Below are 14759 nucleotides of genomic sequence, written 5' to 3'. Positions count from 1 at the left end.
TCTACTTCATAATCCAAGTTTTGTTGGAGCTCTCTATGGTACCAAACCTGTTCCTAAACAGATCCAGAACCTTGGAGAGCTCTTGTGAAGTTCCTCCAAACCTGGAATGGCTTGACTGTCCCATTCAGAGAGGAGCCACCAGCCACGGTGGACAGTTGCAGAGCATGAAGGAGTCCAGGTCTCTTGCTTCTCCTTCCTTCCCGTCAAAAGTCTCATGGCTTCTTGTCTTTGTATTCCTTTTGTCAACAGGGTGACGACATCACCAAGATGGCCAAAGCTGCAAAGATCATGGAGCGGATGGTCAACCAGAACATCTTTGATGACATTGCCCAAGGTGGGACATTCCTGAGACCCAGCCTAGTCCATGCTTCCACTATTGATTTCCAAACTGAATCCAGACGGTGGTGCTTAGACACCAACACGTCCTTGGCCTTTTCCCTTCTGTGGGCAACAGTGAATGCATAGATTTAGTGAAACCCAGTATAAAACAGAACTCTCCAAACTGAGCTGGGTTCCTTTTGCATCGTGACTTAATTAAATACAAATGTGCCATTTTGAAAGGCATGCAAACTGGATACACAGAGATAGAAGGCACAATATTTGTTTGACTCATTGAGTTGCTGTTAGGGATTCATCTCCTTCAGAAGAGGAAGGAGAGTGTTCATGAATCAGAGGTTGAGTTGGAATCTGAGGAGGAGATTTTGCAAGTTCCCACTTTTCAGGAGAGGCGAAAGGAAACAGAGTAGAAATGTTGTTCAGCTACAATAGCTTCCAGAAATGCAGCTGAGTAATTAGGAACTGCCCTAACAACTGGGGGAGAACTCAGGGCTATAAAGCAGAAGCAGGTGCAGCCAGCTCTTGCTGATAATAAACTGACTCTAATGCCGTCCCTCCCCTGGTGCCTGCTTCAAGTCTGCATCTGGATTTATTGCTGTTTCTTTGTCTGAAGTAAGACTGTTGTTTGATTTGGGAGTTTATCAGAGACTAAGAACTGTGTTTGCCCTAAGACTTCCTTGCTTCCCTTTGCAGTATTCCACTGAATGTGTTGTACTTTATCTTTTGCTGAAGTAAAGCAGTTTTCATTTACTTACCACAGTGTTTTAAGGCTGTTCTTGAAAGACGAAACAGGACAGATGCCTTGAGTTTCAGTTTGGAGGGGAAGATGGGGTATAAATAAAGATGATCATGACGATACTTACAATAATTACAAGGAATTGGGATAAGCAAGAACACCAGTTAGAAATATAATATCTTCATTAAAGTTCGGCCACAATCAAGTATGATGGTGAGCAGAACATAATGTGTGAAGAATGAAGCCACAAGGTGGTGGTAGTGGAATGAATGGGAGACGTCTCTTCATCCCTCCCTTTACTGAGACAAGTTTAGGAAAATTGAGATGAGTGGAGTTATCATACAATGGTGTTATATTATATACAGCCAGCCCTCCTCATTCATCTCTTCCTTCCTTCTGCATGCAAACCTATTATTTAATCAAGTTTCAAGTGCTTAAATGTATTTAGCTAATTATTGCAGGAGTGTTAGGATAGGGATTTGTGTTGATTGTGTCTTGCCTTTTGCCTTTTGCCATTGATATGATCAGACGACTAACCAATAAACAAAATACTGTAGAGTCTCACTTATCCAACGTAAACGGGCCAGCAGAATGTTGGATAAGCGAATATGTTGGATAATAAGGAGAGATTAAGGAAAAGCCTATTAAACATTAAATTAGGTTATGATTTTATAAATTAAGCACCAAAACATTTATTTATTTCAAATATTTCTATCCCGCCCTTCTCACCCGGAGGGACTCAGGGCGGCGTACAATTGGCAACAATTCGATGCCGATACATCATTAAAAACAGCAACATATAAAAATATATTACAACCAATTAAATACAGTATAAAATATAAAACATAAAATATATGCTTAAAATCCGTTCGTCCAATATCCTCCAACTTTATCATGTTATACAACAAATTTGACAGAAAAAGTAGTTCAATACACAGTAATGCTATGTAGTAATTACTGTATTTATGAATTTAGCACCAAAATATCATGATGTATTGAAAACATTGACTACAAAAATGTGTTGGATAATCCAGAACGTTGAATAAGCGAGTGTTGGATAAGTGAGACTCTACTGTACCTATCTATCTCCTGCATGACCAGAGGAAGTTGACCATAAAGTTGCATTGGAAGATCTAGAGATTCCTATGGAGAATGCTTCAAATTGAATCCATTGGTATTAAATCAACGAACGTGAAACCTGCAGTTGTGGAGGGATGGCTGCATTTATAGAACTATTCAAGAAAACAATTTCTGAGTGACCTTTCATCCCCAAACCCTAACCCTAACTTGAAAGCAACTCATAACTTTTAAAACACAATCTAAACTCAACAAAATAAAAGAGCAGGAATAGAATAGGAATTTGTCATGCAGCAAAAAAACATTTTAGTAGTTGGTCTGATTCCTTGTATCTTTGGCACTCACTGCTGACTACCTCTGCGAACCTCGTCTCATTCTGAATGCGACTGTTCCCCTTTTTTGCCAGACTTCAAGTACTACGAGGACACTTCCGACGAGTACCGAGACAACATGGGGACCCTCCTCCCGCTCTGGAAGTTCCAGTACGAAAAGGCCAAGCGCCTGGCCGTCACCGCTCTCTGCTGGTCAGTTCCATAGGCCTTTCCATAGTGACCAAGCCTGGGCCAACTTCGGCCCTCCCTCCAGGTGTTTTGGACTTCAGCTTCCACAATTCCTATCAACCTAACGGCCGTTAGGAATGATGAGAGTTGAAGTCCAAAACTGTTAAGATTTAACTTTATACTTGCAGAGTCTCAGCGCCTTCCAGTAGCTTACACCTGCTCAGTAGTTTCAGTCTTCCAGTCTGCTTCCACAGTAGACACTTGAGCACATGCCCGGCCATTGTCAGTTTTTACTACTATCTTTCCCCCAGTCTAGATGATATTATAGACTCACCACAGTTCGCAGTATCTTGTCCTAGTAGACAGGTTTAATTGCATATAGACTTCACAATATCAAAAGGAAAGGGAGAGGAAAAATACACTGAACATGGTTCCTTATATACAATACATTTACTCATAGTAATCCTTGATTGGTTACCAACTAATTGACCCAACCCAAACTCAGGATTGCATCATTGACAATCACCTGGAGTAAGTCCAAACACATTCCCCAAATGATTCCTCATATACAATCAATCAGCATTCCCAATAGAAGCCCATTAGCAGTGCGTGACTCAGTACATTGTAAAACCTAACACTTGGAAGGAGGGCTGAAGTTTGCTACGCCTACCGTATCCGTTTACTCAGGGATTAGTCTGGAGTCCTGGGTTGACTTATTATCCACCAGTCAGTACAAGCCCCGTGCCTTAGCTCTTGCCCTCTCCTTCGTCCAGTCTTCAAGGTGAGCACACACAGTGATGTTTGCTGGAATGTTGTCAAACATGTTGTCAGTCCCTTGGCATTGTTTTCCTTTGTTTCATTTTTGTTACATATTTATTTATTATCTATTTACAGTATTTATATTCCGCCCTTCTCACCCCGAAGGGGACTCACGGCGGATCACAATGTACATACAGTAGAGTCTCACTTATCCAACATAAATGGGCTGGCAGAACGTTGGATAAGTGAAGATGTCGGATAATAAGGAGGGATTAAGGAAAAGCCTATTAAACATTAAATTACATAATGATTTTACAAATTGACCACCAAAACATCATGTTTTACAACAAATCGACAGAAAAAGCAGTTCAATACACAGTAACGAAATGTAGTAATTACTGTATTTACGAATTTAGCACCAAACTGTTGCAATGTATTGAAAACATTGCCTTCAAAAACATTGACTACTAAAAGGCCGACTCCGTTGGATAATACAGAACGTTGGATAAGTGGAGGTTGGATAAGTGAGACTCTACTATATATATATATGGCAAACATTCAATGCCATTGGACAAACAACACACAGACAGACACAGAGGCTATTTAACTTTCCAGCTTCTGGCTTTGTGAGGGTATGCTCGATTCTGGCCACAGGGGGAGCTGCTGCTTCATCATCCACTGTGACGACGAGTCCTTTTGATGGAGTACTTCCTCATCTGGCATGCATGCTGCTGGACATTTTTATGGTGTTGTAAATTAGTTAAATTAGCCTCCCCGCATAAGCAGTCCCTAAATTTTCCTACTTGACAGATGCAACTGTGATTCAGGTTGCTTAGGTAAACAACGAGCTGGGGCTATTTAACAGTCGGGCACTCAATCCAACTTGGGCTTTGAACTCACCACCTCTCGGTCAGTAGTGATTTATTGCAGCAGGCTACTTACCAGCTGCGCCACAGCCCAGCCCCTACATATCCCTAAGTTTTCCCCTCCAAAAATCATAACAGGATTTTCATCCCCAAACTTGCCCTCGTTTTGTCCACGAGGTCGACTAATATAGGGTCTGGGTCATAGGAGTAAAATATGAGCAAACATTCTGTTTCTATAAGCTCCTCTGTTTTGCCATCACACTGTTTGGCAGTGGAATATGCCCCACGAGAGTCCAATGGGGTCTCTTTCTCTGGAAATTTCTAAGCCGAGGGTGAGTGGTCATCTGTTGAGAGGGATTGGTTGGAGTCTTCCTTCCTGGCAGGAGAGGGTTGGACTGGATGGCCCTTGGGGCCCCTTCCAACTCTTAGAATTCTGTAATTTTCTGATTCTGTGCGAAAAGCACCTTTTGAGGTGCCTGATATGCGTCCTACCTCCCTGTCTAAATATTTCCTTGGAGACGGGGCTTACCTCCCATCTCCAGTATTAAGGTCAAAACACATTAATTTTCATAATAGGAGTGTTTGGAGCAACATGGGTTGTTGTGATGTGCGGAGAATATCACTCAGACTCCTAACATAAACTATGCATTTCTTTTTTTTTTCTTGCAGGAACCCCAAGTACAAGGATTTGTTTATCGTGGGACACGGCTCTTGTAAGTTTGGCCCAAAAGTGTGGTGGTTGAAATTAAGTGCTTGTGTTCGTGGTTGTAAGCATTGCACTTGCCAAGTGGCATTTCTACTCCCTTAGTTCTGCTTCATGGCAATGGCTTCTATTTTCATTCTCCACCTAAATATTAGGAAAAAAATATGTGAGAATCTGCAGATGCTTTAGAGTCTGGTGGAGTTTCCCTCTCTGGAGCTTTTAAAACAGACTGGATGTCCATTTGTGAAGAGCGCTTGGATTATGTCTTCCTATATCTATATATATAAAAGAGTGATGGTATCCTGGCGACCGACAAAACAACAAAACTAAACACCCCACAACCTCAAAAATTGACAGCACAACCCCTCATCCAGCCTCTAGGTTGATACAACAAAAGAGAAAAAAATAAAGTCCTAATTAGAGGGAGAGGAATAATTGTTTTTATCCAATTGCTGCCAGTTAGAAGGCTAAGCTCTGCCCACTTGTTCTCCTAGCAACCCACTCAGCCCAGGGGACAGGCAAAGTTAGGCCTCACTTAGGTCTCTTCCACACTGCCTATAAAATACAGACACCACCAGACAACGCCACAGCAACGCGTGGCCGGGCACAGCTAGTAGAATTATAAAATAATAGAGTTGGAAGAGGTTGCATGGGTCATCTAGTCCAACTCCCTTCTTCCAGGCAGGAAAAGCACAATCAAAGCCCTTCGACAGATGGCCATCTAGCCTCTGTTTAAAAGTTTCCAAGGAAGGAGATGTCACCAGACTCCGAGGCAGAGAGTTCCACTGCTGAACAACCTGCCCTGCTCCACTGATATATTTCCTACACAGAGGCTGATTTTGTATTCCGATGGCCCTCGGACAAATGAGGCCCAAAGAGAGCAACAGCGAAGCCCTGTCATTAATCCTATCCAGAGGCTTCGCTGCCACTTGGCAGTTCAAGTTCTCCAATACTTTGCCTAATTTCTCAGAGGCCACCCTGTATATCCATTTCGTCTTTTAAATTGGCCCATAATAGGACCTATGGCATCCATTGACAGCCAGAGAACAGCAATAAGGAATGAGATAAAGCTGGTGCCCAGAATTGGACCCAGTGTGATTCCAGGTGTGGTCTGACCAAGGCAGAGTAGAGGAGAAGCATGATTTCCCTGGATCTAGGTGTCAGGCTTACTTCAAAGGACCAGTCTGAACGCAGATGAAAGACAGCTGCTCTCAAACACAATCTTTATTGAAGAATACATGACTTTGGAAAAGTCGAGAATGACCTAATGTTTACATACATCTAATTTTATCACTTCTGATGCAACGTAACATCACACGCAAATATCATCATCAAACCCCACCTTCTGGATCACATTTCCACCAAGGTTTCTATCCCCCCCACACTACAGCAATTATAATTGTTTATACTTTCACCCCTGAGTTCCCAGGCTCATTTTATCTTCTCCCGCCAGGTGCTCGCATGTTTATGTTATGAAGTCAGATTCAGGGCTTGGAAATTCAGCCCTGGGATCTGGCTGCATGACATGGCGCCCCCGTTTTCTTCGTCCTCCTCTTCGGTTCTTCTTTCACCATAGTCCTGAAACAAATCAAACAATAACTCTATGGGTCCATTTTGTCTAAAGTCCCCATATATTTTTTCAGCAAGCTGCGATGGAAGACTGGGTGTATTTTCCCTAAACTTTTTGGCAATGCCAATTGGAAAGTCACTTCATTGATAACACCCTGTATTCTGAATGGTCCAATATATTTGGGGCCCAGTTTTCTTGAAGGTAACCCCAATTTGATGTTTTGGGTACTTAACCACACTAGATCTCCTTTATCTAATTTATCGCCTTCCACCCTCTTTCTGTCTGCGAACGTTTTATACTTTTTGTGTGCTTCTTTTAACGAAGCAGTCACTTGATTCCAACATTCCATCATTTGCGTTTTCCATTTCCCTGCCTCTGTTCCTTCATTTTCTGTCCACCTCGGCAATTGGGGTAAAGGTTGTATTTCATACCCGTAAACTACTTCAAAGGGGGTTTTGTTTGTTGCTGAATGTATAGTTGAATTAAAGGCTAGTTCCGCAAACGCCAACCACCTAGACCAGTCATTTTGTCTCATGTTAGAGTACATTCGAAGGAACTGCCCAAGCGTTTGCTGAGTACGTTCTACCGCCCCGTTTGTCATGGGGTGAAAAGCAGAACTTAAACTCCTTTCTGCTCCTAGCATTTCCAAGAATTTTTCCCAAAATTTTGCTGTGAATTGTACTCCTCTGTCACTGACTACTCTACTTGGACATCCATGTAATTTGTAAATATGGTTTATGTACAATTCAGCTAGTTTCTCAGCCGATGGTAGCTTCGTCAGTGCTATAAAGTGGGCCTGTTTAGAAAACAGGTCTAATACTGTCCAAATATAACGATGTCCTTTGCTGACTGGCAGTTCTCCCACAAAGTCCATAGCTACACATTCCCAAGGCCTGGTAGGTTCCGCTACTGTCTGTAACAATCCCATAGGCTTCCCTCCTCCCGATTTATTTCTGGCACAATCATCACATTGGACAACATGATTCTTTATGTCCTTCCTCATTCCTGGCCACCAACAATGTTTTGCTATTGCCTTTGTTGTTTTGGTAATTCCTGTATGACCAGCGCTCTGGTTGTTGTGAAAACGATGCAGAATCTTAATCCTTAATATTGCTGGGATATACAGTTTCTTGTTTACAAACCAAAATCCCCCCTTCTGGTCCCCCTTTTCTGCGTTGGACGCGATCCATTGATCTCCTTTATAAGACTGTTTTAGTTCATTTCCCCAGTTATCTTCCCCGCCGAGTTCGACAAAAGCCGTGTCCTCCTTTTGGGTTTGTGCTCTTGTCCTGACAGCTAAGCCCCATTGTTTGTCAGAGAATATTGTCCCCTCCTTTGCTGTGGTTAGGCCTTCGTGTTGAGGCATGCGTGAAAGAGCATCTGCCAAGACATTCTGTTTCCCTTGAAAAAACTTTAATTGGAAATCGAATCTGCTGAAGTATTGCGCCCATCTGATTTGTTTGGGGGACAATTTTCTAGGAGACTTTAAATACTGGAGATTCTTATGGTCAGACCAAATTTCGAATGGGATTCCGCTTCCTTCGAGGAAGTGTCGCCAGCATTCTAAGGCTTTTAATATGGCTAATGCCTCTTTTTCCCATATTGGCCAACTTTTTTCAGTTTCGCTGAACTTCCGTGACAAATATCCACAGGGTTTTAAGTTCCCATTTTGATCCTTTTGCAATAGCACTGCCCCGTACGCACAGTCTGAGGCATCGCAATGGATTATGAAAGGGCTCCTGATATCAGGGTGTTTTAGGATGGGTCCTTCAGTGAAGCATTCTTTTAAGGTCTCGAATGCCTTTTGGCATTCTGGCGTCCAACTCAGTTTGGCGCCGGGAGCTTTCACTTTTGCTGTCTCCCCTTTCCCTTTTGTTTTTAAAAGTTCTGTAAGGGGTGCGGTTATTTGTGCAAAGCCTTTTATGAAGGGTCTGTAAAAATTTGCAAACCCCAGAAATGATTGTAATTGCCTCCTTGTTTGAGGCACTCCCCATTCTTTCACATCTGCTACTTTAGCTGGATCCATAGCTAACCCTTCTGGAGACATCCGATATCCCAGAAAGTCAATTTGAGTTTTATTAAATTCACATTTGGACAGTTTTGCGTACAGCTTTGCTTCTCTTAGTCTCTGCAAAACTTCCCGGACCAATTTTACGTGCTTTTCCTTATCTTCAGAAATGATCAAGATATCATCAAGGAATATGAACACCCCTCTGTACAATAACGGGTGTAGTATTTCATTTATAAGCTGCATAAAGCAGCCGCTTCCATTTTTTAACCCGAAAGGCAAAATTTCGTATTCAAAATGGCCGAATGCGCAGGAAAATGCGGTTTTCCAAGTATCCTCCGGTTTGATCCTTAATTTATGATACGCTTCAATTAAATCCAGTTTAGTAAATATGCTCCCTTTCTTCAATACGGTAATTAAATCCTTGACTAAGGGCATAGGGTATTTATTGTCCTTGGTAATTGCGTTTAAATTTCGATAATCAATGCACAATCTTAGGGAATTGTCTTTCTTTCTCCTAAATAACACTGGAGCCCCGAGAGGAGAATTAGATGGCTTAATGAAGCCTCGAGCCAGGTTTTTATCAATGTATTTTCTCAATTCCTCCTTCTCTTGCACAGACATGGGATACACTTTTGGTTTTGGTAAGTCTGCTCCTGGGGTTATTTCAATCCCTACTTCTATATTTCTTTTGGGAGGCAATTTACTGGCCTCTTTCTGATTGAAAACATCCGCAAAGTCTCTGTATTCAGGTGGCAATAGCTGTGGGTCTATTTCCCCTGCTTCGTCTTCCTCGTCCTCCTCTTCTGCAATTTTGCTTATCTCCCATTGCATCTGCTGTTCTTTAAATGCTAAGCTTTTTCCTCTCCAATCTACTTCAGGATTTGCTTGTTCGAGCCATGGTATCCCCAATATTACATGGTATGTGGCAATAGGGGCTATCACAAAGGATATTCTTCCTCCCCATTTGCCTATTTTGCATGGAACTCCCCGTAATTCCTTTGTAGATACTTCCCCAGCAGCGACTGATCCATCTAGCTGCGAAAATGCAATTGGGGAGTCTGGCATTTCAGCGCTCCTGCTAATTCTGGGGTTATAATGTTCCTAGAACACCCGCAGTCTACAAACGCCTTGCAGGTGGCCCGATTTTCTAGCCCCGAGAGGCAAATTGGTACTACTATCATGCGTTTGTCCCGACTCACCAATCTTTCCGAAGATTCTGGGACCTGCACCTCCTCCTCCGCACGCCTCCCGGTTGCTGGCTTGGGCTTTGGGGCTTTTGGCGGCTCCCCCTTCCGGGCCCAGCATTCCGCTGCTCGGTGGCCCGTCTTCCCACATACAAAGCATCCCGGTTTAGGTTTGTTGTCGTCTCCTCTGGAGGGAATCCCCGGCCTCCCTCCGGGTCTTTCTTGCTTCCTCGTTTCTCCTCGACCTCTCGCCACCGGTCTTTGCTGGCCGCTGCTGCTCCTGAAGCGCTTTACTTGTGCCAGGGTAGATTCGACGCGCCCCGCTAGTTGAATCCATCCCTGGAGCGTCTCGGGGTCGTCTCTGTGCGCTGCCCAGCTGAAAATCTCGGGGCGTAGTCCCTCTTTAAATAGTTCCACTTTGGTTACTTCAGACCACTCCGGTACCCTTTCCGCGAGGTGGAGGAATTCCTCTGCGTACTCGGGCACCGTTTTGTCCCTCTGTTTTATTCCTTTCAGCTGGTCTCGAGCCCTCAATTGCTCTAGCCGGTCTCTGAACCGGTTCTCCAGTGCGGCGAGGAAGCGGGGCACTGACCTCAGGCATGGGTCGCGTCTGGCATGCAATTGCACATACCAGCTGGCTGCTCCTCGCTTTAGTGTGTTACCGATGGCTCGAACCCTGCTTGCTTCGGAGGGAAATGTGTGTGCGTTGTCTTCCATGTATCCTCTAATGCTAATTAGAAAAAAGTTCAGTTCCTCTGATTCCCCTCCGTATTCCAGCTTGAGATCTTCCCTTCTAGGCATCCATTCTGCAGCCCTTTGATATTGTCTGGGCGGCATGGGGAAGGGTTGCATCAGGTTTCCTCGGGTGGCTCCTTGGAACACGCCGCGCCCCACTCCGGTGGTCATTCTGCGCGGCTCCTGGAAGTCTGCCGCCGCTGTTGGCTCTTCCGCCCATCCGCATACTGGCCTAGCTGTAGCCCCCTCATCTCGCCTTTCCTCGTCGTACGGCACATCCTCCTCCTCTTCCTGGACCCCCCGCTCCTCTCCGCCTTCGTCTGCGAATCCACTGGACCCGATCCCTGGCCCCAGTGGCCTTTCCACCCCTACGCCCATTCGGGGGGTTGGGAGCTCTGTTGGAGACGGCGGCCTCAGGGTCCCCAGGGCTCGCTGACGCTCCACTTCTCGCGCCATGCTGTCCCGGAACTGCAGCTCCTGCCAGTATTCCTCATCTCCCTCGTCCCTTGCCGCCACGGGGCTCTGCGTTGACGCCCGCTGGCCCCTCTGGCTCCAATCTCCTTCTTTGCTTGGTTCTCTCTCGGCGCCATATCGGCTGGCCTCCTTCTGGAGATTCTCTTCCAATAATGGCACCAATCTCCCCACGGTTTCCGACAGCCTGGATAAATTAGTTTCCAGGATGGATAACCGCAGGGCCACGGTCTCCGGCATACTTCCTCCAGATCCCCAACTGGTTTCTGCAGCTGCAGAGACGCCTCTTCCGAGCCTGGGAATTCTCTGGGTCACGCCGTTCGGCTTGGGGTACCCCGTAGAGGAAGCTATGGCTTGCAGCGTCTCTTCTCTCTTCGGCCGGGCCCCTTGCAAAGGCCTCTCTGCCTCATTTGGGCTTTGATCTTCTTCCTCGCTCATTATCACTTCACTGCGAATTCCGCAGGAGGGTGAGAAATGGGATTCTCGACTTTAATGTCAGGCTTACTTCAAAGGACCAGTCTGAACGCAGATGAAAGACAGCTGCTCTCAAACACAATCTTTATTGAAGAATACATGACTTTGGAAAAGTCGAGAATGACCTAATGTTTACATACATCTAATTTTATCACTTCTGATGCAACGTAACATCACACGCAAATATCATCATCAAACCCCACCTTCTGGATCACATTTCCACCAAGGTTTCTATCCCCCCCACACTACAGCAATTATAATTGTTTATACTTTCACCCCTGAGTTCCCAGGCTCATTTTATCTTCTCCCGCCAGGTGCTCGCATGTTTATGTTATGAAGTCAGATTCAGGGCTTGGAAATTCAGCCCTGGGATCTGGCTGCATGACATCTAGGCACTAGGCTTCTATTGATGCAGGCCAAAATCCCATTGGCTTTTATACTGCTGCATCACATTGTTGCCAGGAAAGGGTTAAATTGAGACACATCCACCTTCCGTCTCAATTTTCCTTCTTCTCCAGTGATCTAGCAATCTGCTTAGACGCACAGACATAAATCCACACTTCTCAGCTGTTGGCTGAAGCCAGGGTTCTTATATTTATTGAAGTAATTACAATATTTACATAGCTCCACCGGAGCGTAACATCTAAGCATTCGAGATTGATGGCGAGATTGATGGCCAGAGTGAATGTCACCACCCACATTCCAGAGCAGTGACGAATGTCCTGTTATATATCCAGAAACTGCATACCGTTTCCCTCTAGCAATAACTCTCTCTCTATGCATTTAACTCTTAACACTACTGGAATGCTGCATTGCTGGTACACACACAAACAGTTTGCTTTAAACCATAAGTGAAATTTTAAACCTATACAATACATTCCTCCATAAATTGTTGGCTCACGTTCACCTTCTTGCCCATGAGGACTCCAAGACCTTTTTTACACATCCTGCTGTCGAACCAGGCATCATACCCCATTCTGTATCTTTGCATTTACTTTTTTTCTGCCTCAGTGGAGTCTCTTGCATTTGTCCCCGTTTAACTTCATTGTGTTAGTTTTGGCCAATCACCTTTCTAATCTGTTCAGATTGTTTTGGATTCTGCTCCTGTCTTCTGGAGTGTTGGCTCTCCATTTGGTCCCGTCTGCAAACTTGATTATCATGCCTTGTAACTCTACATCTAAGTCATGAATTAAGATCCTGAAGAAAACCAGGCCCAGGACAGACCCCCCTGATGGCACTCCACTCCTCACTTCTTTCCAGGATGAAGAGGAAGGAAGCATGGGAGAGAAGCTCCCTTCGATCATTTGCTTAATCAATTACAGATCCAGCTAACCGTAATTTTGCCTAGCCCACATTTGACTAGTTTGTTTGCCAGAAGGTCACAGAAGACTTTGTCGAAGAAAGACCTTCCTGAAATCCAGATTTGCTCGATCCACAGTGTTCCCTGTATCTACTCCTCATTGTCCCTCCTGTAGCCTTCTTATGGTATGGTCTGGGGAGACCAAGTCACCTTGTCTGTCTCCTGAGAAATCTGTATAACCAAGTAGCCACAGTAAGAACAGACCACGGAACAGGAGACTGGTTCAAGATTGGGAAAGGAGTACAGACATCAGGGCTGCATCCTCTCACCCTCCCTATAACTTGTATGCAGAACCCATCATGGAACGTGTGGGGCTTGACGAATCCAAGGCCGGAGTTAAAATTGCTGGAAGAAACATTAACAACCTTAGGTATGCAGACGATACCACTCTGATAGCTGAAATTGAGGAAGAGCTGAGGAGCCTTCTCACCAAGGGGAAAGGAAGAAGAAAGGGCAAAAGCTGGGTTGCAGTTAAACGTCAAGAAAACCAAGATCATGGCAACCAGACTGACTGGTAACTGGCAAATAGAGGGAGAAAATGTGGAGGCAGGGAAAGGTTTGTATTTCTAGCCGCAAAGATTCCTACAGCCAGGAAATCAGAAGATGTTTCCTTCTTGGGAGGAGAACAAGGGCCAAACTCAATGATAAAATAGTGAAGAGCAGAAACATCACACTGGCAACGAAGGCCCACATAGTGAAAGCAATGGTATTCCACATAGTAACCTATGGTTGTGAGAGCTGGTCCACGAGGAAGGCTGAGTGAAGGAAGATAGATGCCTTTGAACTATGGCAGGAAAATCCTGAGAGTGCCTTGGACCGCGAGAAGATCCACCCAGTCCATCCTCCAGGAAAGAATGCCCAATGGCTGCTCACTGGAGGGAAGGATACTAGAGGCAAAGAGGAAGGACTTTGGCCACATCATGAGAAGACAGGAAAGCTTGGAAAAGATCACGATGCTGTGGAAAATGGAAGGAAAAAGGAAGAGAGGCCGACCAAGGGTGAGATGGATGGACGGTATCCTTGAAGTGACGGGCTTGACCTTGAAGGAACTGGGGGCGGTGACGGCCGACAGGGAGCTCTGGTCTGGACTGGTCGATGAGGTCACGAAGAGTCTGAAACAACTGAGTGAATGAACGGAACAGAGTCTTCTTATGGGACTTCTCCTGTTCTCCAGGAATTCTCCAAGATTATTGCCAGTGCTTCTGAAACACTTCTGTTAGTTCCTTCAATGCTCCTGGATGTGTCCTTATCACTTCTTGCACATGGTTCCCCAGCTGGCAAAGGTTGACTAATATCATTCCAGGCCTTTTGATGCCCTGCCTCCCAGTTATGGTTGGACTTGGGGGGCTTTTTCATCCCTGCTGGACTTCTCTAAAGATTTGGGGCTGGCTGAGGTCCAGCGCACTGTTTCCCCAGCTGTGCATGGTACACGTGGAGGAGCATGTGCTTATTGTGACCTCTGGCAAAGTCGCAGCAGAACGATCTGATTTCCCGGAAGGTAAAAGGATTGCAGCCTTCAATCAGCTCCGTGTGGGCTTTGGCGATGATTGCCTTTTCCTTAGAAAACCTATCCTTAATCAGAGCTCCAAGGCGGCCTCTGCAGAGATGATTGGCTGTGAGGCTGGGATTTGGCTCATAATTTTCTTTTGCTCAAGATAACTTCATTATGCAGACACTTTAACAAGGTGAGAAATATTGCTCAAACCATGGAGCTCCCCCCTCCCCAACGCACTCTTAGATTTATTCTCAGTCCTTTCAGAGCAGGAATGTATCTTTATAGAATCTCAGAATTGGAAGAGACCCCAAGGGCCATCCAGTCCAACCCACTTCTGCCATGAAGGGGGACACAAACTGATTTCTCCTGACAGATGGCCATCCAGACTCTGCTTAAAAACCTCCAGAGAAGGCGATTCCACTGGATCCTGAGAAAACAGCTGATTTCACTGACAAAGAGTTCTGATCATCAGGAGGTTCTTC

At 45.0% G+C, this 14759-nt stretch overlaps 1 protein-coding gene across 2 annotated transcripts in view; it reads left to right on the top strand.

The window, feature by feature from the left end:
- Window positions 1-14759, top strand: part of dnai1 (dynein axonemal intermediate chain 1) — a 230483-nt gene that overhangs the window by 70735 nt on the left and 144989 nt on the right. For both annotated transcript variants that reach the window (XM_062972641.1, XM_008120590.3), the window contains exons 10-12: window positions 250-334; window positions 2556-2673; window positions 4944-4987. In XM_062972641.1, coding sequence (XP_062828711.1) covers window positions 250-334; window positions 2556-2673; window positions 4944-4987 — 247 coding nt within the window. The remainder of the gene's footprint in view (window positions 1-249; window positions 335-2555; window positions 2674-4943; window positions 4988-14759) is intronic.

Source organism: Anolis carolinensis, chromosome 2, assembly GCF_035594765.1.
Source record: "Anolis carolinensis isolate JA03-04 chromosome 2, rAnoCar3.1.pri, whole genome shotgun sequence".
Lineage (NCBI taxonomy): Eukaryota > Metazoa > Chordata > Lepidosauria > Squamata > Dactyloidae > Anolis > Anolis carolinensis.
This window is presented reverse-complemented; position numbering and strand designations above follow the sequence as displayed.